This window comes from Chrysochloris asiatica, unplaced genomic scaffold (assembly GCF_000296735.1).
Source record: "Chrysochloris asiatica unplaced genomic scaffold, ChrAsi1.0 scaffold00054, whole genome shotgun sequence".
Lineage (NCBI taxonomy): Eukaryota > Metazoa > Chordata > Mammalia > Afrosoricida > Chrysochloridae > Chrysochloris > Chrysochloris asiatica.
The window spans coordinates 9,407,049-9,432,384 of record NW_006408572.1 but is presented as its reverse complement, the minus strand read 5'-3'; the positions used below and the strand labels follow the sequence as shown (position 1 = coordinate 9,432,384).

The 25,336-nt window shown below is 43.7% G+C and overlaps 1 protein-coding gene across 1 annotated transcript in view; it reads right to left on the bottom strand.

Annotated features, from left to right (window-relative positions):
• DNAH2 (dynein, axonemal, heavy chain 2) overlaps positions 1-16,428 on the bottom strand; it is a 151,080-nt gene extending 134,652 nt beyond the window's left edge. Inside the window, exons 1-3 of the mRNA XM_006863499.1 lie at positions 16,254-16,428; positions 10,526-10,587; positions 6,474-6,644 (exon numbers count right to left, since the gene is read on the bottom strand). Coding sequence (XP_006863561.1) covers positions 6,474-6,644; positions 10,526-10,587; positions 16,254-16,428 — 408 coding nt within the window. The remainder of the gene's footprint in view (positions 1-6,473; positions 6,645-10,525; positions 10,588-16,253) is intronic.
• Positions 16,429-25,336: the final 8,908 nt, after the last annotated feature.

Sequence of the window (25,336 nt, the reverse complement as noted above, 5' to 3'; positions counted from 1 at the left end):
GGGAAAAAGATGAGGCGTTCTGCTCCCGTAACAGGCTCGGAAACCCTGTACAGGGTCACTATGAGTCCAACTCCATGGCACATAACCATCACCAAGCTTAAGAGAAAAATGAGGGATGGGCAGGTATGCAAGACTACATTGAAGCAGTGTAAAATCTTTATTACAATACCTGGCTCATTTCTCTTTTCTGATATTTTGTTAAATGATCTATGTAAGACTCACTTGATCTCACTGTAAGTACACCAGTCATGTTGTGGGGATGGTTTCCTTGATCAGTGTATATAGATCTTTCACTGATCAACCACTTTGAAAATGTATTAAAAAGATTATTACATTCCTTATTTTACTGTTTTTGTTTTTTTTTCTATTTTTTTCTCATGCTTTCAGATATATTCAAGGATAATAATTTTTTAAGGAAGTTTCAATTGGCCATCTTAACTCAGAAAGATACAATTACGTCTGTAATCGATTTAGAATGTATTCCAGCATGTTAAATAGATTTTCCCCACTATGGAAAAACTTGGTTTTCCATATGCTTCTTAATTCTATTCACTGAATAATCATCCTTCCCCCACAGATTTTTTAAATGTCATTTAAAAAATGCTCACATGTATGTGTTTGTAATTTCTAATTGGCTCCTTATAATGTCTATTCCTGCCCCAGTGCCACTGTTTTAATCAATGTTGTTGTTTTAAGTGCCACTGAGTCAATTCTGATTCACAGTGACCCTGCATAGGGTTCCCAAGGAACAGCTGGTGGGCTTGAACCACCAACTTGGAGGTTAGCAGCCCAGTTTTTATCCCCACCAGGACTAAAACATTTTCATATTGACAAATCGCCTCCATATTTTTCCTTTTTCATTATTATCTCCGCCTGTTTCAGGCATTTTTTCTTGATATTTTCATTTTTTTACATGAGGAATTTAAGTTCTGTGTCATGAGGACACTTTAATTCAAGTTCCCTTTAAAATGACACATTTTATTGAGAGGAGCTGATCTTTATAATATTAAGATTACTGCCCAGAAACAGGTTCACCATTTATTCAAATCTTTTCTTGTGGCCTGCAAGTTGTTCTCCTTCATATAAACCCTATATATTTTTCACAAATTTTTGTCCCTTTTGTGAACAAAATCATTTTTTATTATGCTTTACAGATTATTATTATTACCAATACACAGGAAAAAATAATAGCCTGTTTTCACTTTAATATGGAATGCCTCACAAACTGTGTTACTGTAACTTAGGACCATACAAACCTTCATTAGCAATCCAGTTTCTGTAACTGTATTGTCAATAAGAGCAAAGCAGAGACTTCCGGTAAGATGGCAGCCTAGGCAAAAGTACTACACAGACTCTCTACATCAAAGATACGAGAGATCAAATAAAACAGACAACAGATGAAAATCCTGGAATTCTGAATTTCAATAAAAAGGGGTTGAAGAAGTGGATTGAGTGCTTGCTGGTAGGAGAAGCTGAGCAAGGATGGTGAAAGAGGAAGACTGACTGGTGAACGGCCAGCCAGCCAGACGTGGTACAACCATCTAGAACCTTTGTGAGCAATTTTGGCAACCGAATATGGCCTGGAAGAACAGAATCACACAGGTGACTGAAAGGTACAATTCCTTCTTTTTCCCCATGCTCCCCTGGTGAGCAGAGGTGTGGTCAGCTCTCATCCTCATATACCCCGTGCAGACCCTGCTCTCCAGGAGTCCAGAGCCACGTGGTTAAGAACCACACCAGCGTGAGGTAGGGACCAGCTGCTCTGATTTGGTGTGCTGTTTTGGTGCCTGGATTCAAGTGGGCTCAACTTAGGACCTACTGAACCCACAGAGACACCAGACCAGCATTTAACCAGTCACATTGCTACCAGCGGCCCTCTGATCCTAACAGACACCAAAAGTAGCTCTATCTATCACGGGATTCCACAAACTACTTCCAGAATGCGTGTCCTGAACACTGAAGCCTATAGGATCTCAATCTAGGACCAGGAATTCCAATGTCACGTTCCTCCCACATTCACCTCATAACCTCCTTGGCTTACAGAAGTCCCCCAGAGTGTTCTCCATTCCAGGTCCAAAAGCTGCATTGGTTTTTTTGTTTTGTTTTGTTTTGTTTTAGGTTTTTCCTTGTGTTGTTTCATTGTTTTTGTTTGCCTATTCTTTTTCCTTCTTATTCTCTTTCCTCCCTTTAATTTTATCCTTTCTATCTCTGCTTTTGTTTTTCCCTCTTTCCTTCTGTTTCTCATTTCCCCTTATCTTTTTTCTTAGCTTTTGATTTTTTCTTTACTATTATTCTCTTTCTCATTTCATCTCCCCTCTCACTGGTTTTTCTTTTTTTTTTTTTCTTTTAATTTCTTCATTTTATTTTCTCTTCTATTGTTCCAATTTCCTGTTCCACTTTTCTCCTTTTATTCTTAAGTGTCTTTTTCTCTTCTACAGTGCCATTTCTCTGCCACTCTTTTGTCTTCATAATTGTTATATTCCTTGTTTTTGCTTGCTGACTGTTTTTATTTATTTTTTCTCTTTATTATTTTATCTTTTCATTGTTGGTTCCTAGTTTGTTTATTCTGTTGTGGTTGTTGTTGTTTCTTGTGTGTGGAGGGGGCAGTTTCTGTTTCCCACCCAACAGGAGACAGCAATCTTACCATACAGCCCAGCCATAACTGTACCCTCTGCCACTTCACTAACTAGGCAAGAGTCAATACCTGATCAACGACAGACAGCAGTCAACACCAGCCAAACCCACCTTAAACTGAGGTGTACGAACAGTGAATGAAAATAGTGTACACCATTCCACTCTCTAACTACACCCACAAGAAACAGTTGGTAAGAGCCTAAGAACATGTCAACATACAATTATCAGTTAAATACAAATACAACAACCCCACAATGCTCTAGAGACTACAGACAATTTTAGCTCATAAGAAGAAGCAAGAGAGAATGGCTTAAACAAATGATCAAGATGCAGAGCCAAAAATGTTTCTGAGGAAGAAAAGGCAATGAAACTAACTGAAAAAGAATTCAAATGAATGATATTTAGGTACCTTCAAAGGACTAATAGAAAGCTCAAGGAAAGCAAGGTGAACACAGAAAAAACTTTAGAAGAATTCAAGAAAACATGATGAGAACAAACAGACAAAATAAATGCAAATTTTGAAACAATTCAAAACCTACAATTAGAAATCCATAAGATTAATACTAAGATTTTAGAAATGGATAATACATTGAAAGGGCAAAGGATTACATTTGAAGCAATGGAAGCCTGAATTGCTGAGCTTGAAGATAAATCTCTCAGTCTCTCAATACTAGTATGCTAGAAGAACAATCAGAAAAAAGAATGAAACAAATCTGAAGAAAGACTGTAAATTATGTGGGATACCATGAAGAGGAAAATCTTACAGGTGATCAGAATTCCTCAACAGAAAGAGACAATAAAAAGCACAGAGAAAATTGTCAAAGAGTTGTTGGAAGAAAACGTCTCTAACATCATAAAAGGTGAGAAGATAATCATACAAGAAGCTAAAGAAACCCAATCAGGATAGATCCCAAAAGAAAATCATCAAAATACGTCATAATCAAACTTTGCAAAATAAAAAACAAGGAAAGACTCTTGAGAGCAGCTTGAGGAAAACAAAAATAAGACTAAGCTCTGATTTCTCAGCAGAAACCAGGTAGGCAAGAAGGAAAGGGGATGACATGCACAAAATACTGGGGGGAACAGAATTGCCAACCAAGAATCATATACCCAACAAAGCTGTCCTTCAAATATCACAATGAAATTAGGAAGTTTCCTTATAAATAGAAATTAAAGGAATTTGCAATGACCAGACCAACTATACAAGAAATACTAAAGAGTGTTCTTTGGGCTGAGAACCACCAACAGCAGACAACAGCCTGAGATTACCATCCATGACAACACCACCCAGAACTCAATCCAGATACAGAAGTATTTAAAGTAAAACAAACCTACAAGACTGAAAATAAGGAACCAGAGATATCAATGTATAATGAAGTCAACTACAAACCAAAAGTGGGTATAGCGTAGATACAGAACTTCTAAATGGCAAGGAAGGCAAGTAGATTTCAAAATAAAACAGATTGTTTCAAACAGGGAAAAAATAATAAATTAGAGGGTAACCTCAAGAAAATGAATACACCTGTACATAAAAATTTGAAAAAGAGGAAAATTGAAAGATTTATTAAACATTAACGAAACAGAAAAGAAAAAGAAAAGAAAATCCCCAGACAAAATGGACTCAGTGCAGAAAATGTGGAATAAAGAAATCAGCAGCACCACACACAAACACACACACACACACACACACAAAACAAACCCAGCAAAGTGATAGTAATTACGTCATTGTTGTTGTTGCTGTTAAGTGCCGTCAAGTCGGTTCCGACCCATAGCGACCCCGTTTAGGGTTTCTGAAGAGCAGCTGGTGAGATTGAACTGCCAACCTCGCAGTTCAAATGGCTTTACAGTCTGGCGCATTAACCCACAGCACCACACCAGGACTCCTATAGATAATTACACTGAATGTAAATGGATTAAATGCCCCATTCAAGAGTAGAACTGCGAAGTAAACAGGGTACTTCAATATACTGTCTATAAGAGACATATCAAAAAGATGAAGACAGCCTAAGGGTCTGTCAACAGGAGAATGATAAACAAACTTCGGTATATGTATATAATGGAATTCTATGCAACACTGAAGAATAACCACGAATCTGCGAAACATCTCATTACATGGATGAAGCTGGAGGGCTTTATGCTGAGGGAAATTAGTCAATCACAAAAGGGCAAATATTGTATGAGACCAATGTTGTAAAAAGTTAACAAACGGTTTTCCTGATAAAAGAAACAATCTATAGTGGTTATGGGGGCAGGGAAAGGGAAAATTATTCATGGGCTAACAGGTAGACATGTTAACTTGGGTGACAGGGCAGGCAACATACAACAAAAGGGAGGTTAGCAGAGGAAAGATGAAGGTAGGGGGAGACACAGGGAGAAGAGCGAGAGTTAAGGTGAATAGAGGGAAATTGCACTGGCACATAGAGGGGATTGCAATCATTGTAATGAAGCAAAGTATATGATAAAAAGGGGGGGCAATGCAATAGCCTTTTTCTTTTCTAACATTTTATTTCAAATTTTCAAAAAGAGACGTCAAAATAATTTTACAATAAACCCTGATAAACCCAATTCACCAGCTGCTCCTCGGAAACCCTACATTGGGTCGCTGTGAGTGGGAATCGACTTGACAGCACTTAACAACAACAACAACAAACCCACCACCCAGATTCTACCATTAACAACTCAGTATACTGCTGTCTAAGGAGCTCTGGTAGCGTAGTGGTTACGAATTGGGCTGCAAACCTTAAGGCCAGCAGTTCGAAACTACCAGCCGCTCCGTGGGAGAAAGATGAGGCGTTCTGCTCCCGTAAAGATTTACAGCCTCGGAAACCCTGTACAGGGTCGTTATGGGTCGGAATTGACTCGGACGGCACTAAACAACAACAACATACTGCTGTCTGTTAACACTCTCCCTACCCTTGGTTTGCCCTTCTCTAATGTCTCCCAATGACTCTCTTGGGGGGTACAAGAGTTAAAAAGCACAGCTGCTAACCAAAAGGTTGAAGGTTTGAATCCCTGACAATCTACTTTCAAAACAACCAGCACAGTTCTACACTGAAGCACATGGTGTTCACCACATGGATTGAAATCTACTCAATGACAACTTGTGCTAGCGGTAATGTATCTTCTATATTATTGAATTATTTATCTATCTAAAGTATAAAAGTTTTCAGTAGCCCTCTCTGCAATAGAGGTCCAATTCTTTGTCATAACATGTAAGGTCCTTTACAAAGTGACCGCAACTTACCTTTTCAGTATCAGTATCACTTCAGTTTTATTCCTCTTTTCTTTGTATATAAGTGTTCTTTGCCTGGACAGCTCTTACTCAGACAGGATAAAATCCCACTTACCCTTCATCCCTGCTTAGATGACACTTCCATCAAACCTTCTGCTGGCTATATTAGCTGCTCCCATTAAGCTCTGCCCATGCATCACAGTAGAGTTATAGTAGTTTGGCAATATGAGTTAATGTGCCAGACTGCAAAGCCATTTGAACTGCAAGGTCGGTAGTTCAAGCTCACCAGACACTCCTTGGAAACCCTATACAGGGTTTCTATGGGTCAGAACTGATTCGATGGCACTTAACAACAACAACAGTATGCATCACATTATACTGCAAATATTTATTTATGTCTGTTCCCTACCACACTATGAGATCATCAAAGACAAAAATCTATCTTATCATTCTCTGTATCTTTGCTGCCAAATAGGGTGCCTGACCCACTGTGGAACTCAACAGGCCTTGAGAAGAGAAGTTAATAAGTCTAGGGGATAAAGGAAATATATACAACCCTCAGTTTCCTGGGAGAGCACCTTTGATTCTGGGAAAGTGGAGTACCCACCTGTACAGGCATGCCCATATCTAACTTCAGCCCAGCATAGGGATCAATATAAATGGTGAGAATGTGCTCTGTAGGATCCTGAGCAAAGTGTTCCAGAATGGCATCATGCTCCTCTGTCCACGTGGCATCCTCAAGTCCTGTCAATGCAGCTTGAGAGATGAAAAGGGGCTTCTATATAAAGAAAGCAGACAGAGAGCCAAAATAGTTAGTGCTGTTACAATGAGTCACTGCTCCAACCCACAATCACATGTGTGGACATGGGAGACAATAGGAGTAGTCAGACAGGTTCAAGATAGTAAATATAAAGCTGAGACTGAACTGACTGATACGCTTCAAGTTTTGAAGGAACAACACAATAAGTTTTTCCTGGCTTAAGAACTGAAAAAAAAAAAAGACTGGCTAATAGAGGGAAACTATGAATATATGAATATTATCTTCCCAAGACATTTCAACCTATGGTTCTAAAAATGTATTTCAGGCAACCCTTAACATCATGGAAAATAAATTATAACTGGTGGTTAAAAATTACTTTGTAGAACTCTACTAAATAACTTAAGGACACTAGTAGATACAGCTCAGTGAGTGTGAAGTGTCACCCTGTCCTTCCCTCAGCACTCCTAAAAATGAGAAGGAATCATTCTTACTAAAAAATTTCCAAGTCAGTAAAATAATAATAGACAGTGATCTCAAATCTTTCCCATATAAAGATATAGATGAACCAATGAAAAAAATACCAAGACTCCAATAACTAAAAATAAAAGGCTAGGAATAAACACGTCATAACAAAAGGAAAATGCAAATATGAAAAACTGTTCAATTTCAATTGATATCAAAGAAATGCAAATACAAATAACAAAGAGACTATTTATTGAGTATAATTTTTTAAGTCCTTGCTAAAGGGTAACACCTAGTCCTGGAAAGGGCTTTTTACTAGTGAGAATGGAAAAAGTACAATCCATTTGGAAAGCAAACTGACATTATGTATCAAAATCATTATAAATATTCTTTATCCATGGGTTCAGTAACTATATTTATAATCTAAAGGAATACTGAATATTTCAAAAGTAATAATTTTATTTATAATATTCATCAGTATATTATACCCAAAAACTAAACCCAAATCAAGTGAAGTCTGACTCATAGCAACTGTCTGCTAGGCCTTCCAAATCTTTAAAGAAGATGACCATATTTTTCTACCATTGCGTAGCTGATAGATTGGAACCACTGGTATTTGGGATAGCATCTGAGCGCTTAACCACTGAGCAACCAGGGATCCTTCACAGTATTATTATAGGAAAAAAGAAAAGAAATGTCAAATGTTCAAGAGTAATTGTTTAACTATGGTACATATGCAAAGACCTAGAGGTGTTTGAAAACCAAAAGGGAAGAACGTGATTAGCATTTCTCAAACTGAAAGAAGTGAAGAAAAAACTCAAGCCTTGATTTACAATATTGAAAAGATTCTATGGGCAAAATAATGAAAAATGCAGAAAACATCAAAAGAAGATGGAAGGAATACATAAAGATACTGTAATAAAAATAATTGGTCAATGTTCAATCATTTCAAGAAGTTCCATATAATCAAGAACCAAGAACTGAAGAAAGAAGTCCAACTGCAATGAAGATATTGGCAAAGCACAAAGCTGCAGAAACTGGTGGAATATAAATTGAAATCTTTCAACAAACTGAAGCAGCAGTGGAGGCACTCATTCAGTTGTCAATAAATTGGGAAGACAATGACCAACTGATTGGAAGAGATGTGTATTTATGCCCTTCTAAAGAGAGGTGATCCAACGGAATGCAGAAATCATCGAACATTATCACTAATATCAGATGCAAGTAAAATTCTGCTGAAGATAATCAAAAATGCTTGCAACAGTACATTGACAGGGAACTGTCAGAAATTCAAGCCAGATTCAGAAGAGGACATGGAGCTAGCACGTCATTACTGATGTGTCATTGATTGAAAGCAGAGAATACCAGAAAGATGTTTTCTTGTGCTTTATTGACAAACTATGGATAGCAGTACCAAAAAAATGAGTATTCCAAAACACTTAATTATGCTCATGAGGAACCTGTACACAGATCAAGAGATAGTCATTTGAATAGGACAAGGACGGGAACACTAAATGATTTAAAATCAGGAAAGGTATATGCCAGGGTTATATATTTTCACCATATTAATTCAATCTGTATGCTGTATAATCCAATAAACTGGATAATATGAAGAACATGGCATCAGGATTGGAGGAAGACTCATTAACAACCTGCGATATGCATATGATACAACCTTGCTTGCTGAAAATGAAGAGGACTTAAAATACTGATGGAGATAAAAAATTATAGCCTTCTTAAAAAAAAAAAAATTACAGCCTTCTGTCATGCATATGGATTTTATGCTGTTATACATATGGATTTCACCTCAACATAAAGAAAACAAAAACAACTGGACCAATAAATAACATCATAATAAATGGAGAAAAGACTGAAATTGTCAATAACTTCATTTTGCTTAGATTCACAATCAACACTCATGGAAGCAGCAGTCAAAAAATTAAATGATGTATTGTTGTTGTTGTTAAGTGTCATCTAGTCAACTCTGATTCTGACTCCTATAGTGTTACTTGAGTCCTGGTATGACACTGTGGGTTAATGCACTGGACTGCGAAGTCACTTTGAACTACAAGGTCAGCAGTTCAAGCTCACCAGCTGCTCCTTGGAAACACTATACAGGGTCGCTATGGGTTGGAACTGACTCAACGACACTTAACAACAACATATATACATACATACATACATGTATGTATGTATATATGTGTATATGTATGTATCTATATATATATATATATATACACACAACTCCCAAACCTATGAACTGAAAGGAGACATTTACCAAAATATTAATTATCAACTGTGTCCGGGCAGTAGTGTAATGAGTTTTATTATTTTCTCTCTTCATTTTACTTTTCTGTCTCTTCCAATTTTTCTTTACTTAGTAGTTATTACTTTTCTCTCCCCACCCCAACTTTTTAAATAAATGTCAGGGTCACAGGTCTACTTTCCTAAGTCAAGGGATGGGTTTCTAACTGTGTGGATGACCAGGATCTATGAAAGTTGGAAGTAACGGATGTTGTTTTTGTTAAGTGCCTTCGAGTCAGTTCTGACTCATAGTGACCCTTTACAGGGTTTCTGAGGAGTAGCTGGTGGATTTGAACTGCCAATGTTGCAGATCAAACTAACCTTGTGGGCCAGTGCTTATCTACAGTGCCACAGTATCACACCAGGACTCCAAGTAGTGGTATGTTGTTGTTATTGCTGTTAAGTGCCATCGAGTCATTTGCAACCCATAGTGACCCTGTATAGGGTTTCCAAGAAGTGGTTAGTGAGCTTGAATCACCGACCTTGTGGTTCAAAGCAACTTTGCAGTCCAGTGCATTAACCCACAGCACCACACCAGGACTCAAGTAATGGTATAGGGGTCAGCTAATGCCAAATTCTCGAGGTGGCATCTATAAATTCTTCAGGCAAAAGAGAGAGATGAAGGAAATAAGAAAGTGGCTGAGAAATTAGTATCCAATTAGGAAAATATCTACTAACTTGTTCAATTTGTTCAGCTGTTCACCCATATTACTAACAAACCTTGTTACACTCTGACCCAAGAGAAGAGAAGGACAGCTGGGAGATCTGTGCCCTCTTTTCCTAGAGTGGTAGGGATCTGCATCATTTTGAACAGACTACCCACAGAGAATAAGTAGAAGAAAGTAACAAATTAGAGAGAATTTCGCATATACCATTCTACAATTTATCCATTGATTCACCAGTTGTGGAAGGAATATTTCGTAGTAAGCATCGTACTCTGGTAGCGTAGTGGTTACGAATCGGGCTGCGAACCACAGGGTCAGCAGTTCGAACCTACCAGCTGTTCCGCGGGAGAAAGATGAGGCTTTCTGCTCCCGTAAAGATTTACACCCTCGGAAACCCTGTACAGGGTCGCTATGAGTCAGAACCGACTGTAAGGCACATAACAACAACAACAAAGCATTGAAACCTACCACATCTCCCTTTGCAGCCTCTAATTCTGGGGACAATTCTTCAGGTTCCTCAGGTGATGTTTCTGGGAAGAATAAAGATACAAAATTGAAAACATTCCTAAAAAAATTAATCATAGACTTAGTATGTTGTTAAGTGATATCAACTTAGTTCCAACTCATAGCAACCCTCATAGTGTAGGGTTTTTGAGGAGTGGATGGTAGGTTTGAACCTCTAACCTTGCAGTTAGCAGTCCAGTACTTATCCTACTATATAACTCAACAATTTTACTCCTAGGTATATACCCAAGAGACCTGAAAACAGGTGTTCAAAGAAAAACTTGTACGTGAATGTTTATCGCAGCATTATTCATTACAGTCAAAAAGTAGAAACAACCCAAATGTCCATCAACTGATGAATGAATAAACAAAGTATCATAAAACAGAAGACTGTTTTACCATAAAAAGGAATTAAGTATTGATACCTACTGTAACACAGATGAATCTTGAAATTATACTAAGTGACAATCCCACCCATTGCCATCCAAATAAATTCTGACTCTTAATGACCCACTAGGACACAGTAGAATTGCTCCATATGGTTTCCAAGACTGTGAATCTTTACTGGAACAGACAGCCTCATCTTTCTCCCCAGGAGCAGCTGGTGGGTTTGAACTGCAACCTTATGGTTCACACACACAAAAAAAACAAAAACACTTATTGTATGATTCTGCTTATATGAAAAGTCCAGAATAGATAAACCTATGGAGACAGAAAGTATATTAACAGTTGCTGAGGGGGGTAAGGAGAAAGGGGAAGTGACAGCTAGTGGGTATGTAGTTTCTTTCTGAGGTGTTGAAAATGTTCTAGAATTAGAAGATCTGCTGCTCACATGGGAGATTGGAGTAAATAAAACTAGTAGGTTTCCCATCTCCCATGGACTGAAGAGAGGAAGGAACAAACAAGATAGACTTAAAAGACTTTGGGGGGAAAACTAAGAAGAGAGTAAGGCACAAGGGTTGCGGAAGGAAAATCATAAAAAGTGGGTTTGCTAAGAGATGCAATAGTCAATTCCAGAGGCTTAGTGGTAAAAGAGATTCAACTCCCTTGAGAAAACTATTAGCATTTGTCTTAGTTGTCTATTGTTGTTGTTGTTAAGAGCTGTCAAGTCAGTTCTGACCTATAGCGACCCTATATCGGGTTTCCATGGAGCAGCTGGTGAGTTTGAACCACCAACCTTGTGGTTCAAACCAACCTTGCAGTTCAGTGCTTTTTCCCACAGCGCCACACCAGGACTCTCAGGTACCTTGTTTTGAGGAACCTCTAAGTTCACTCAGTGGTACCTCCAAAGAAAGGTCTAGCAATCTACTTCCAAAAAACAAGTCACTGAAAACCCCATGGGGCACAATTCTACTCGGACATGGTGAAGTTGAAATGAATTAGAAACACTGCTGGCAACTGGTGTATATGGTATGTAATAGTTGCCCTGCTATATTCCTCCTCCACCCCCCACCTCACCCCACACCCCGCCTCTGGGCTCTAGAAAAGCATTCCATAATCATACTTTCAATATTATTAGTATTTCTGCAATAATGCATATGCTTATCTATACTAAGTGATTTAAATAGACTATTTGTTGTTGTTGTTAAGAGCCGTCGAGTCGGTTCCGACCCATAGCGACCCTGTACAGGGTTTCCGAGGGTTTAAATCCTTGTTGTTGTTGTTGTTGTTAAGTGCCATCGAGTCGGGTCCGACCCATAGCGACCCTGTACAGGGTTTCCGAGGGTGTAAATCTTTACGGGAGTAGAAAGCCTCATCTTTCTCCCGCGGAGCGGCTGGTAGTTTCGAACTGCTGACCTTAAGGTTCGCAGCCCGATTCGTAACCACTACGCTACCAGAACTCCTTACGGGAGTAGAAAGCCTCATCTTTCTCCCGCGGAGCGGCTGGTAGTTTCGAACTGCTGACCTTAAGGTTCGCAGCCCGATTCGTAACCACTAAGCTACCAGAACTCCTTAATAGACTATAAATACCTTTATTGACATTTAGGTTTGATTTTACCACCAAATAAGTTTAGATGCCAAACTTTTAGTTGTTTGGGCTTTTTAAAATTTCAGATAAGGCATGAACCTGTACTACTACTTTGTTGTTTGTTGGTTGGTTGGGTTTTTAATGAGACTTGAGAAACACTTAAGGAAGTAAGATGTCAGTACAGGAACTCAAAGGGTGTTTGCTCTCTAACCTACCATCCTTCACCAAAAAGGTGTTTGTTTGAGACCACTCTGGTTTCAGTGGAGCAGGCCTCAGTCCCTCTCCAATTCCAAAGACTATAGAGAAGATTCCTTTTAGGGCTGTCTTGGAGGCCCAAATCCTTGCTGAATTTCTACGGGCTACAGGTCAGCTGGAGGGCGTCTTATCAAGTAATAATAAGGCTTAGAGCTGCAGGAGTTACAAATCCTTGTTTGGATGCCATTGTATTCATTTTGAAGCCCCCTCCCTTCTTCCCAGAGGATTCTCTAAGCCATACCTCCCAGCCTTCCTCCCTCCTTCCCCACTTCCAGCTTCTGGGAACCAGTCCCACTTTAAACTGCTATCAATTGAGCATTTGGGAACTAAAAAAAAAACCCAAAAATTTTTTAATATACTCTTTCATTTTTAATTGTGGTAAATAGGTATGTAGCATAACATTTGCCATTTCAATATTTTTTACATGTACAATTTAATGAAATTGTGTTCATCAAGTTGTAAAACAATCATCATTATCCAGTTCCAAATGTTTCCGTCACCCTAATAGAAAATAATTCAGTGTCTCCTAAGTAATGAGTTCCCTTCAGAAGAAAAAAATTGTGCACATTTTAATGTCCTAGATGTGCTGGTGTGGCACTGTGGGCCAATACATGGACTGCAAAGTCGTTTGAACTGCAAGGTTGGTCGTTCAAACTAATGAGCTGCTCCTTGGAAACCCTATACAGGGTCACTATATGGGTCGGAATCAACTCAATGGCACTTCACAACAAAAACAAGATGTGCCCTGCATCTTTCTCCCACATCTACACTTAATCTCTCAACCTAATATTTACAAAAAAAAAAACAAAACACTGCCAATCTGTCTATTCCAATTCACAGGTGACTCTAAAGGACAGAGAAGAACTGCTCCATGGGGTTTGGGTTTGTATTATGAATTGAGTGAAAGTTTACAGGGCAGATTATCAGTGTCACACTCAACAAATCATATATTTTGTTTTATTACACTGATGATAATCCCCTCCATGTACCATCAGTTAACAGTATTTCTCTATGTTCATTTCAGCTTTTTTTTTATAGAAAAAAAAAAAATTCAGGCATATATAATAATTTAAACCACCAAAGGGCATATCCTGGAGGCCGGCTCTTAGTCCCTGTCTTCCCATGAATCTAGAGTCCTCAGCTGCTCCCTCTCTCCATGTCCCCATCTCTGCCTCCATCTCTGGTGTCACTGCTTCTCTGGATAAGGTCCCACATTCCGCTTGTGCTCTTCTCCCTTGATGGTCCTAGGGTCCTCTGTTTCTGGACTGTAAGATTAGCTAATCCCCTGTTTTTGTTACAAAACTTCTACTTTTACAATTGTGACAGTCGTTATTAGTCATGATAACAATTACTCACTATTGAATCATAAGAATCTTGTCCCCATCTCTTTTAACCAGACCCATCTAGACAAATGAAAATTATCTTCCCCCTGCACACTCTTAAACTAAACTCCCTCTTGAAACGTTGTAAGCCAGTGACTTCATGCCTTTATCCCCCCCTCATTTTAGGCAGCCAATGTCTAAGTTGCCCGTCACTGTCTACCCTGTATACAGAGGGAATAGCATTGATACTTGATGTATCCTGCTCTGTTGGAAGTTTGTGCTACTACCTCCATGAGTAAGGAGCTCTGGTAGCGTAGTGCTTATGAATCAGGCTACGAACCGCAAGGTCAGCAGTTCGAAACTTCCAGCTATTCAGCAGGAGAAAGATGAGGCTTTCTGCTCCTGTAAAGATTTACGGCCTCGGACACCCTGTACAGGGTTGCTATGAGTTGGAACCGACTCCACAGCACTAACAACAACAACAACAACACCTCCATTGAGTATACGTCAAGTTCATCAAATTGTAGCAATTTACCCTCATTTACTTTATCAAAATTTGTTTTGTTTTATCATCCTCTAGTCAAGTTCTGATTATCAAGCCATCAAGGCTAGGTCAAATGGGTACTATCTGCAAGTTTGGGTGTTCTTGTGTGTCTCCCCTTCCTTCATATCAGCTGGATACTTCATTCTCAGCTCTAGCCCTCTGTGGCTATGTCCTTGTCCATGGGCTCAGGTGTCCCCAGATCTTACCACACTTTGGACCAACCAGCCCTTCCTCTTCTCTCTCTCATCTGCAGGTCAATGGGAGTCCATGGAACACGGTTGAGCTCAGCCCATTTCTTCACTGCTGCCTTTCCCCCTCTTCCACTCACCAGTAGACCAACGTGGGCACCAGCATGTGTGTTCCCTTTGCGTTTCAGTCTTAGAGGGGGGTGCCCCATAGGGTTTTCAAGGCTGTAATCTTTACAGAAGTAGATTGCCACACCTTTCTCCCACAGAGCAACTGGTGGGTTCAAACCACCGACCTTCAGATTAGCAGCTGAGCTCTTCACCACGGTGCCATAAGGGCTCCTTTTAATATTAAAGGAAAATTCCATTTCCCTGCATGTTGACCAACTACTCATAGTGAAGCCCCAAGTGAAAGAGGAGTTCTAGTCCTGGTGTGGCACTGCAGGATCATGTATTAGACCACTAGACCGCAAGGTCGGTTTGAGCCATAAGTTTGGTGGTTAAACTCACCAGCTGCTCTTCAGAAACCCTATACAGGGTCGCTAAGAGTGGAAGCTGACTCGACAACACTTAATATCAACAACCTGTAATTTAGTCATGTCTCAGTGGTTCAAGCTCACCAGCTGCTCCTTGGAAACCCTATTCAGGGTTGCTATGGGTCAGAATCGACAGCACTTAACAACAACAACAACAACACCCTGACCTATGCGCTAAGGGAACAGCGTAATGACAGGAACAGCTACCAAAAATCTTCCAACCTTATTGGCTCCCACTCATTCACAGGAAAGGAATCCCTCAGATCAAAGCCACACGAGACAGCCTCCTTAAACTCTTTTCTCCCTCAATCTAAGATGTCAGTCTGCTTTTCCTGTCACCCTGAACCTGAACCTCCTTAGTCTCCAAGTCCCTGCCAAATGAGGGAGGAGATACAAGAACCTTCAACAGATGGTAGAAAGCATCAGTGGGGCTTAGGATTCAAAGGGTGGCAATGCAGGCTGAGTCTCCATGGTGATGAGCTTAACAGAGAAAAAAAAAACAACACTATTTGTTTTGCCACCCAGGGTGAAAATGGGAAAAAGGAAGAGATCAGACCCTCTTCAGTGGGATCGGAGCAACCAGGATACTTGAAATAAGGAGGAAAATGCTAGCGAAAGGATTGGCTGGTGAACTCTGGGTGCCCTGGTGGGAAATTTTAAGACAGAAAGAAGAAGTATAAGGCTGGCCAGGAGGCAAGCCTAAAAAAAGGGATCCTGTACAAATTGAAGTCTGCTGGACCTCCCAGGCGGGTGTCACTTACTGCCTGCATCCTGTCCAGAAGCAACAGAACCCTCTTCTCAGCTCTAAGGCTTTCCTTAATTACAAACATCCCCCCTCTCCCTGCTTTCTGAGCACTCTCTTTCCCCAGGCATGTACCCACCAGGCTTCTCCTTGAAAGGCTCCATTTTGGGCTCCTGTTCAGCAGGCAGGGTGCTCTCCACCGGAGCCTGTGCAGTCAGCTCGGCCTGAGCAACCTGAGCAACCTGAGCAGCTCGTCCAACCTGGCTCCCCCCACGGGGGCCAGGCCGCCGCCGCTTCTCAGTTTTGCTGGACATGGTGCCTTTGTCAACACCTGAAGAAACACTGGAAATTGAGAGTCCACAGTAAGATCCCACCCAACCCAGCTTCCTGATGCATTTAATCACTTTGGAATTCATAAATTGACTACCACCCACAGCATCATAATCTTATCTGGGGATACCTGTTTCATTAATCACAAGGTACCTTTGTGTCCAATAGGGGCTTTGGAATCCTTACTTACCTTGGGATACCCCCCTTCCTTCAGGGCATTTGATTGAAAATCAAAGTCAGTCCCTTAAGACATCAGAAAGGAATAGAACTAAAGATGATGGCCCAACAGACTCCCCACTAATGAGAAAAGTTTGCTGTTGTTAGTCACCACCAAGTTGATTCCAACTCATAGTGACCCTATGTGTTACAGAGCAGAAGTGTGCCATAGGATTTTCTTGGCTGTAAATCTTAACAGATCACCCCTGGCCTTTTCTTCCATACTGCCGAGGGAGTTTGAACTATCAACCTTTAGGCTTGCAGTTAAGCACAAACTGTCTGCATCACCCCGGACCTTAATGAGGCCTTGTTGGTAGTGTCATTAGAGCTACCCTGCATAAGGTTTCCAAGGAGCAAATGGTGGATTTGAACTGCCAACCTTGTGGTTAGCAGTCCAGTGCTTATCCTACAGCACCACACCAGTTTTAGGAAGCCCTCATCTCTACCCTGGGTGATACAAATAGGTTTGACTGAGAACTGAAAGGTTGGAGGTTCCAGATCACCCAGAGGTGCCTTAGAAGAAAGCCCTGGAGATCTACTTCTGAAAAATCAGTCATTGGAAATTCGATAGCACACAGCTCTATTCTACATAAATGGGATCTCCATGACTTGGAGTTGACTTGATGGTAACTGTTCGCTCGTTTTTAATCTCTGCCCACATATGAGAACCTAAGATAATGAGGAGATGTACCAAGCTGAGGTACGGTTGTCCAAACCTTCAACCACTCCTGTGTCAATAAGGAAGGACTCAGGGAAGGGAAGTCTGTTCCCAGGTTCCCCACACTTTCTCACTGTGTCAAGTCACTGAAGCAAACAAAGGTGAATTTTCTATGTACCTCTTTTCTCCCCAAGTTACTTCCTGAAAGGCAGGAAATGGAAAAACTCATCCTCCTTAGACAAAGAAACAAACAAACAAACAAACAATATTTAACGCTTGATTCTATAGCTTTTCGTTCCTGAGGGGCATGAACCCTGTTCTGTGTGTACTGAAAAGGTCTCAGTAAAGTTGACTGAGTAACTGTGCTAAGTGATTAAGAAATCAGCATCATTTGACTCCAAATGCCCTGAGAATGGACCTCAAAGCAGGAAGGACAAAAGTCATTCAAAAATGGATTCTGAATGCCTGGGTAGAAGGAAATGGGAGAACTTGGGAGGCTACAGTGAAGCTTCACCCAGAAAAGCAGAATGGCTGGAAACTGGGGAGTCTCAGGCTGGGCCTGCTAGTGTCTGACAGCCACCTGTAGCTCTCCTTTCTCATTCCCACAGGCTGCCACACGCATTGATCATAGGTTATGAATTCCCAACTTGAAGGATTTGTATTTTGCTTCAAGGAAAAGCATTTTGTAAGGCCAACACATCAATAAAAACAACTTCAGCAGCGTGGCTTCCTCCACCAGTCTCCAGGGAAGCATTAGCCCACACTTCCCACCTCAAACTGGAGCCTCAGGAACATCCCGCTGGCAGGAGAAGTGGGGGCCTTCCCTACCGGGTTCACCGCAGGATCTCCCTGGAACTCGTTCTATTACTCAGCAAATACCACAGGGACCCTGTCCTCTCCTCAAACTGTTTGCCAGTGGACAAATTTCCCCTTACAACAGCCTCGCTCTACAACTGTCCCCTCTTTTTCTAACCCCCAACTGCCCCTTCTCTTCCCCTTCCGTCCCTTCTCCCCTTCCCCCATAACTGTCCCTGCCTAACGTCTCCCACAATTTCCTTTCTCCTCCCCCCCCCCACCCCCCCTCCCTGCCCTTTTCTACCTGCTCACTACTGGCCCTTCTTCCCGCAGCTTCCCACTTCTTTTAGCATTCCTTCCCTCTTTTTCTCGGTCCCCAGTCCCCGACACACACCTCACAAGTCTCCCTAGGCCGACCGAGGGGCTACTCCAGCTAAGAAGTTGCCCGGAGTGGCCCTCTCCGGCCTGCGCCTGCACGCGTCACCCTGACAACCCAACTGGCCACTGCTCGAGCTCTAGGAGCAACCTTCTAGGCGCAGGCGCTGTGAATCCCTGCTTCCTTGCCCCTTCTCGCCCCGGTCACCCCGAAGGGCGGGGGTGGGGTGGAGGGCAAGAGGGTTGGAAGGCAGAGGGAGAGCGGACTGGCTAAGTGCAGGGGAGCCTGTGCTGGAAGGTGGCAGCCAAAAATTATTAGCTCCCATCTGCATGTCACTGAAAAGGCAGGCAAAACCCAAGCGCCGGACTCCTGCTCCCACGCCTGTGGGGTTCATCTAGACCGAGTCCAGGAGAGGGCGCGCTGCGTCCCGCCTGCGCGGCTCGTTGGGGATCTAAAAGGCGCTCCAGGATTTCTAGGCAACCAGAGCTGCAGCTGGGGCGGGGAGAAAAACCGGGGCTGGAGCACCCCTGCCCTCTCGCTTGTTCCCCCTTTTTAGTTCGGACTGGGGTCTAGGTTTGCCGGCCCTACAGGGCGGGGGAAAGGAGAGAAGAACGGAACTGGAATTTGTGGAATCTAAGGATTGGCTTTGGAGAGCGTCGCTCGTTTTGGGGGGAACAGAAGACGGGGACTCCCTGGGGAAGGTGACCGGGCCAGGGAAGGCTTCGCTTTCTATAGGAACAAAGATTGCGTTCCAGGAGAGCAAGAGAAGAGGGGTCAGAGAAAAGGGGTAGACCTCAAAGGGTGCTAGGGGGCGCCACCATCCGGGGCCGCAGGACGAGACTCTTAGAAGACCAAGGAGAAGCTTTAGGAAGGCCTGGGAAATAAATAACTGGGAAGAAGCCGAGTACGGGGGATGGGAGGCTCCCTCCCTGCTTCCATCAATAGTGCCTAATTAAGACAAAGCCAGCAGCGAGCCAACTGATTACATTTCCATGAGGAACTAAATTGATGACATTTTCTTTGCTGGATGGGAGGGAGAAGCTGGCCCCTCGGTTTTCCCTTTTTGGTAGATGTTCACACCTGGCAGGTCTCATTATACCAGCCTGGCCCATTCCTGACACCCCAGAAGGGCTGGTGAATTAATCCACACCCTGACCTAACCCTGATCTCACCACCCCACATTTCCCTGTCTGTAGTTCCAGAATTAGCAGCAACCTGCCTTTGCCCCTCCTCCATTACCATTAAGGTGGGGTTCTGGGTTCTGAGATGTGGCCTGCTGTCCAGCCCAAAGCCCCACCCCACCGCACCCCCGTGCAAAGGACAAGGACTATGGAACAGCCGTACTAGCACAACCCTAAGCCAGCTGCTTAGCACGTAGGGCTAAAGTGAAACATGTGGGTGATCCTCTGACTAAATAGGCAGAGGCGATGTGATTGGTCAGAACCCCCAGTGAAGACCCTTGAAGAATTGGAAATTTGAGGGCAAGCATGGGGCAGGGAACTTGTGGGCAGGGCTCATGGTTTCCCTTAGGGAATGGAAGGATTCTAAGACCCCATTCTTTTTTGACTCCCCCTCACATACAACCTCTGCTGTGCCTGGGGATCCCAGCCCCCTACATTATGCTAAATAGGTAATCAAACCTCTCTCGCTTTGCTAATTACTGCTCAATCCGATTAAATGATGTTGAAGCTCATCAACAGAGGTGGCAGTAGGGGGAAGGGATGGGAGGTGGGAACCACAGCTGTGATGGGGGTCTTGTCCCTAGGGGCTCAAGGGGACAGCTGAGAAACAACTAGGGTGGCAAGACTCAGCACATCTCAAAGGGAAGGAGCAGAAGAGTTGTACCCTCAAGACCCTTAGCCTTATTGGATCCTCCCTCCTCTCAGAACTTTCATTACCCTCAGAACCCAGGCATCCGGCCATTCCCACAGCTCCCCACACATGCCCCTGTCCTGGATTTAATAAGTTCTCTTCTCTCACTGTCAATATTTGATTTCTCAGAGCCATCTCCACGGAGAGGAGGGTGGGGGGGGGCCTCTTCCCTTGCTACTCACCCCCCACCTTTTTTGCCTACCCCCCAGTTCCTTTTGTGCCCCCAACCTTCTCCGAACTCGCTGACTTAATGAAATGATATTAAAGTCTTAAGTAACTCCAAAAGAATGGTTGTTATGGTGAAGGGAGTGGGCAGGACGCCTGGGTCCCTGAGGGGAGCAGGGGTTGAGGAGGGGGAGAGTGAGCTAGAGGCTAAGGTCTAGATGCCCTGGCCCCCAAAAGGAAGCAGAGATTTGAGGTGACCTGGGGACCAGATCTCTTGGGGTGGTGGGAAGCAGGAGATGAGGCCTGGGGGCAAGGAGAAGATTAAAAGAAGAAGACCTTTAGGGGGTGTGAGGTCTGAGTCTTCTGCCCAAAGCATCCATCAGGGACAGAGAAGCCAGCAGTGTGTGGAGGGGGGTGAGGGGTGGGAATCTTCTGTGCCAGCAGCCTCCCTGCTGACCATGCCCTAGGCCAGTCCCATGAGAACCAGATTGGACTCTGCTTCAGCCCCGATTCATCCCTCTTCCCCTCTGATCCTCCAACAGACCCCCACAGGTGATTTGTAGCTGATGCCCCCATGATAGTTGGGGCCAGTACAGAGTCATTCCTTGACATGAAGAGCTGAGAGCTTCCAGGAGAGGCAAGAACAGATGCCAAAGGATGGGTAGACAAGCACCACCCCCATCTCCCCCACCCATCCCCATCTCACTCTGCTGGGGACCCTGGCCCAGCCCCAGTCCCTCTGGGGTGGTGGGAATGCAAGGACATTTGGCTAGGGCTGATTGATGAGGGAGGAGGCAGCCACTGGGTACTCAGGCTGCTGTTTGCTGAGCACACAGAATCTTCCCCACTCACCAGCTGCCGCCCCCTGAGGCTTCTCTATCCTCCCCCAACCCCTACCAGCCACTGGGGTGAGGGAGTTGATGCCTAGGTTTATGATAGTAACTGAGGGATACGAGAGAACCAAGAAACTAAATGCTTCAATTCCCTGAGGAATCAGGGTGTACCTGATTCCTCAGAATTCCCTTTAGGACTCCACCTCCCCTGCTATCTTTCAAGCATCCTTCCCACTACCCAATTTTCATTCCATTTATTATGCATCATTTTTCCTATCCCAAAGGAGTCCTGGTGTGGCGCTGTGGGCTAATGTGGCAGACTGCAAAATCATTTGAACTGCAAGGTCGGTGGTTCAAGCTCACCAGCTGCTCCTTGGAAACCCTATACAGGGTCACTATGGGATGAAATCCAATCGACAGCATTTAACAACAACCCAAATATCTAAACCCCTTCCTGCCAGTCCCCTGCCTTCAAACCACCCTGCAACATTCCTCCCAGTCTGTTGATAGATCTTGAAATTCCCCAGAGGAAGTGAGACACACCCCCATCTGTGCTTCCCCACACTGCCTCTTGTTGTTTTGTTGTTAAGTGCCACTGAGTCGAGACGGTTCTGACTCATAGTGACTCTGTGTAGGGTTTCCGAGGAGCAGCTGGTGAGCTTGAACCGCCAACATTGCGGTTCAAACTGACTTTGCAGTCCAGCACATTAACCCACAGCGCCACACCAGGACTCCACATTGCTCCTTATGAAGCAACAGTTTTTATTCCAACTGAAATTCCAGTTGTTGTGACATCAACCATTCCACTACCAGAAATTTCCATTGCAATGCTTTGCCCTACTCCCCTGTCTTCAAAACCCCCAACACAGACCATGCGCATGCACACACACATGCACACTAGGTCTACTATATATCCCTCGACTGTTTCTGAAAGATAGTAAACTCTGAGCTTCGGTCTGTAGCGCAGTCCCCAGGATAACCTCATTCATTTGGTATTCAGGATAGGGGGCAGCTTTACTTCTGTGGTTCCTAGCCCTCTGAGATCCTTTACTTCGGCTTAGCCAGCAGTTGTACCACGGTCTCAAAGAGCTCATCCTTGCTCTCTCCAGAGCTTAAAATGTAGTTGAAGACACAACATACTTAAAGACAAGAAACTGGGGGTGGAAGTAGTGGATAGAAAATCAGTTAGATCATCTTCCTAAATGTGGGTTTTTTAACTCTAAGTACTGGCTCTCCTGCAATCTAAAGCTGGAAGACAGGACACAGTTGGGATATATGTGTGGTTGTGAAACTTGCCTTGTTATTCCAAACACAAGAGTTTACCTTTATGCCTCTCTCTGTACTTGCTGTCCCCTCCATCTGGCATACCGTTCCCCATATTACATGGTTTAGGCCTTCTCATCATTCAGGGTCCTGTTCAGGTTTCTTCCTGACCTCCTATTCCATCTTCTCCATTTTGTTCACCTCACTTATCACTACCTGAAATGTTGTGATATTGTTCCCCACCAAGATGTGGACTTCGTGAGAGCAGGGACTTTGCCTTATTTATCATATACCACTAATAGCGTAGTGGTTACGAATCGGGCTGCAAACCGCAAGGTCAGCAGTTCAAAACTACCAGCTGTTCTGCAGGAGAAGAATAAAGCTGTCTGCTCCCGTAAAGATTTACAGCCTCGGAAACCCTGTACAGGGTCGCTATGAGTCGGAACTGGCTTCACGGCACATAACCACCACTAAATCCTGAAACAGTGCCTGACACAAAGCACTTACTATTAAGTGAGTGAATGAAAAAAATGAATGTCTTGTTGCCCCTCTGTAAGTTTTGTTGTAGTTGTTACCCTAGGAGTGAATTGGATGGCATGTGTAGAAATCACCAGTGCTTTCAAATATTTCAATAGACACACACTTGAAAAAGGCTGGAGGTTTTGTGTTATGTTGGCTGTTGGTGGGCATCTTGAGATGCCAGTGCTCCAAGGGGGTGTGTCCCAGGGTGTTGTGCAGTGTGTGTCAGTTTGCCTCCCCAGCTGTGCATCTGTCCCCAGGTGTCTTCCTGTCTCTCAGCATGCTGCAATGTCTTGGCGGCTTTGGTGAGGTATTTGTCTGTCACAGAGAGTATTTATCCCCACTTCTTTTCCCTCTTGTTTTTCCACCTGTGTCTCTAGATGTATGTGTAGGTGGGGGGGAGAGTCTCCCTCAGCTCCCTTGCCCCCTCACACACACAGCCCTGCCCTAGTCTTGGACCCCTCCCTTTCTCGGTGGGCCCTGTTGCTGGGCTCTGAGTTGCCATAGTGACGGTTGCCAAGTCCCTGAGGCTGATAGCCAGCGATGGGGCTGTCGGCTCCATCCACGCGGGAGGCTGTGGGGGGCTTCCTATTGTGTGGAGAAGGGGATGTTGTCATGCCAACCAACCCCCACTAAGGGGCAGGGACCAGCCCTTCCACCCCTACTTGAGTTTCTTCACGTTGGGCAGCTCCATTGCAGGCTCAGAGCAAATTCCAGGAGAAGACAGCCTAGCACCTGGCTTTCCAGTTTCCAGCCCCCCTCCTACAGTTCCCTACATCTCCCAAGCCCCAAGCATCTTGCTCAGGCTGGGAAAGGGGGAGGGGTCCCAATGGACAGAGAAGAAGAAGGGGGACCCCTTGACCTTTAGGCAGATGGGAGACAGCGGGAGAGGACCCAAAGTCAGGGGAGGGGCCGGCAGGGCAGAGGTTGTGACCCCTGCTGACTCGCTCCAGTGATGCTCCTGACGGCTGCCTTTGTGGATGGAGAATGGGGCTGAGTCGGGGCTGGGCACCTGGGCTTTTTAGGGGAGATGAGCCTGGGTTGTGGGTCTACAGAGATCCGATGCATGGGAAGCGTGATGCCTGGGTCCCCTGTCTTTCACACTTTCTTCCGGCCAGCCACATGCATCCCATATCTCACTTTGAGTCCCCCAACAGCAAAACTTCCCAAAGCAGAGATGTTCTAGGTAGGGGTGCTAGGAAATATACTTTAACACAAGTACATGTTTTCACCACTTGTTTCTGGCTGCAACTTGCCTCGTCTCAGGTGCTTTGTTTTAAGCAATAGGCAAGCCAACTTTTCTCATATGTGGCCACTTTCTAGTCATTTGAATGGATGTGCAGTCCCCATTACTGCCTGGGTTCATCTGTCCACTTCCCACCCCAGGTAATTGCCTAGTGGAGCTTTCACCTTCCCCAACCTCCTCGCCAAGCCCACCTCATCACTCCAAACTAACCCTACCCATTCCCCTTGGTTTCATTATTGCAACCCACCCTCAGTTTGAAAGGCAGTTCTTTCTCTCCCAGTGCATGTCCATTCATTCTCCAACCTTCTCGACAACTTTTGAAGTTTTTTATTCTTTTTTTGTTTGGTTGGTTTTTGTTGTTCAAATTTCCCTTTTACAGTAAAACTAGTGAGGTGACGGCCATACCCTGCCATCTCCCCCATGGCAATATCAACATCCTGTTCCCTGGAAGGAGGATTTAAAAAAATCAGGAAGGAGCTGGGAACTATAGTTACCAGAGAGATGACTTGACCTCTGGTGGACAAAGCAACCATCTTGGCTGGTGATTGATGCGGCCAACTTGGTGCCGAAGGGCAGCTCTGATCTAATGAAACTGAGCTGGGAGGGAACTGAGGCAACACCCAATTGTGCACTAGAGGGTAGAAAGAGGTATAAGCTGGTCACTATGGAAACAGTGGGAGCTGCCAAGTACCACTGGCAGCTAGACCAGTCAGTAGGCCACCATTTTGGTCACTAAGAAGGGAGTTGTGTTGAGTTTGAAAGGAGTAGGGAATGGAAGATGCTAGGAACGAGACAGCCATCTGGGTTACTGGGGAAGAACAGGTGGGTTCTTGGGGTAGTCCTGTTGACTAACAGATTATATTAGGAGATGGGACGGGAAGAAGTACAAGACAAATTGGGCCTTCCACAGTAGATGGCAGTCATTTTAGCTGTCCTAAAAGCAGCAGAA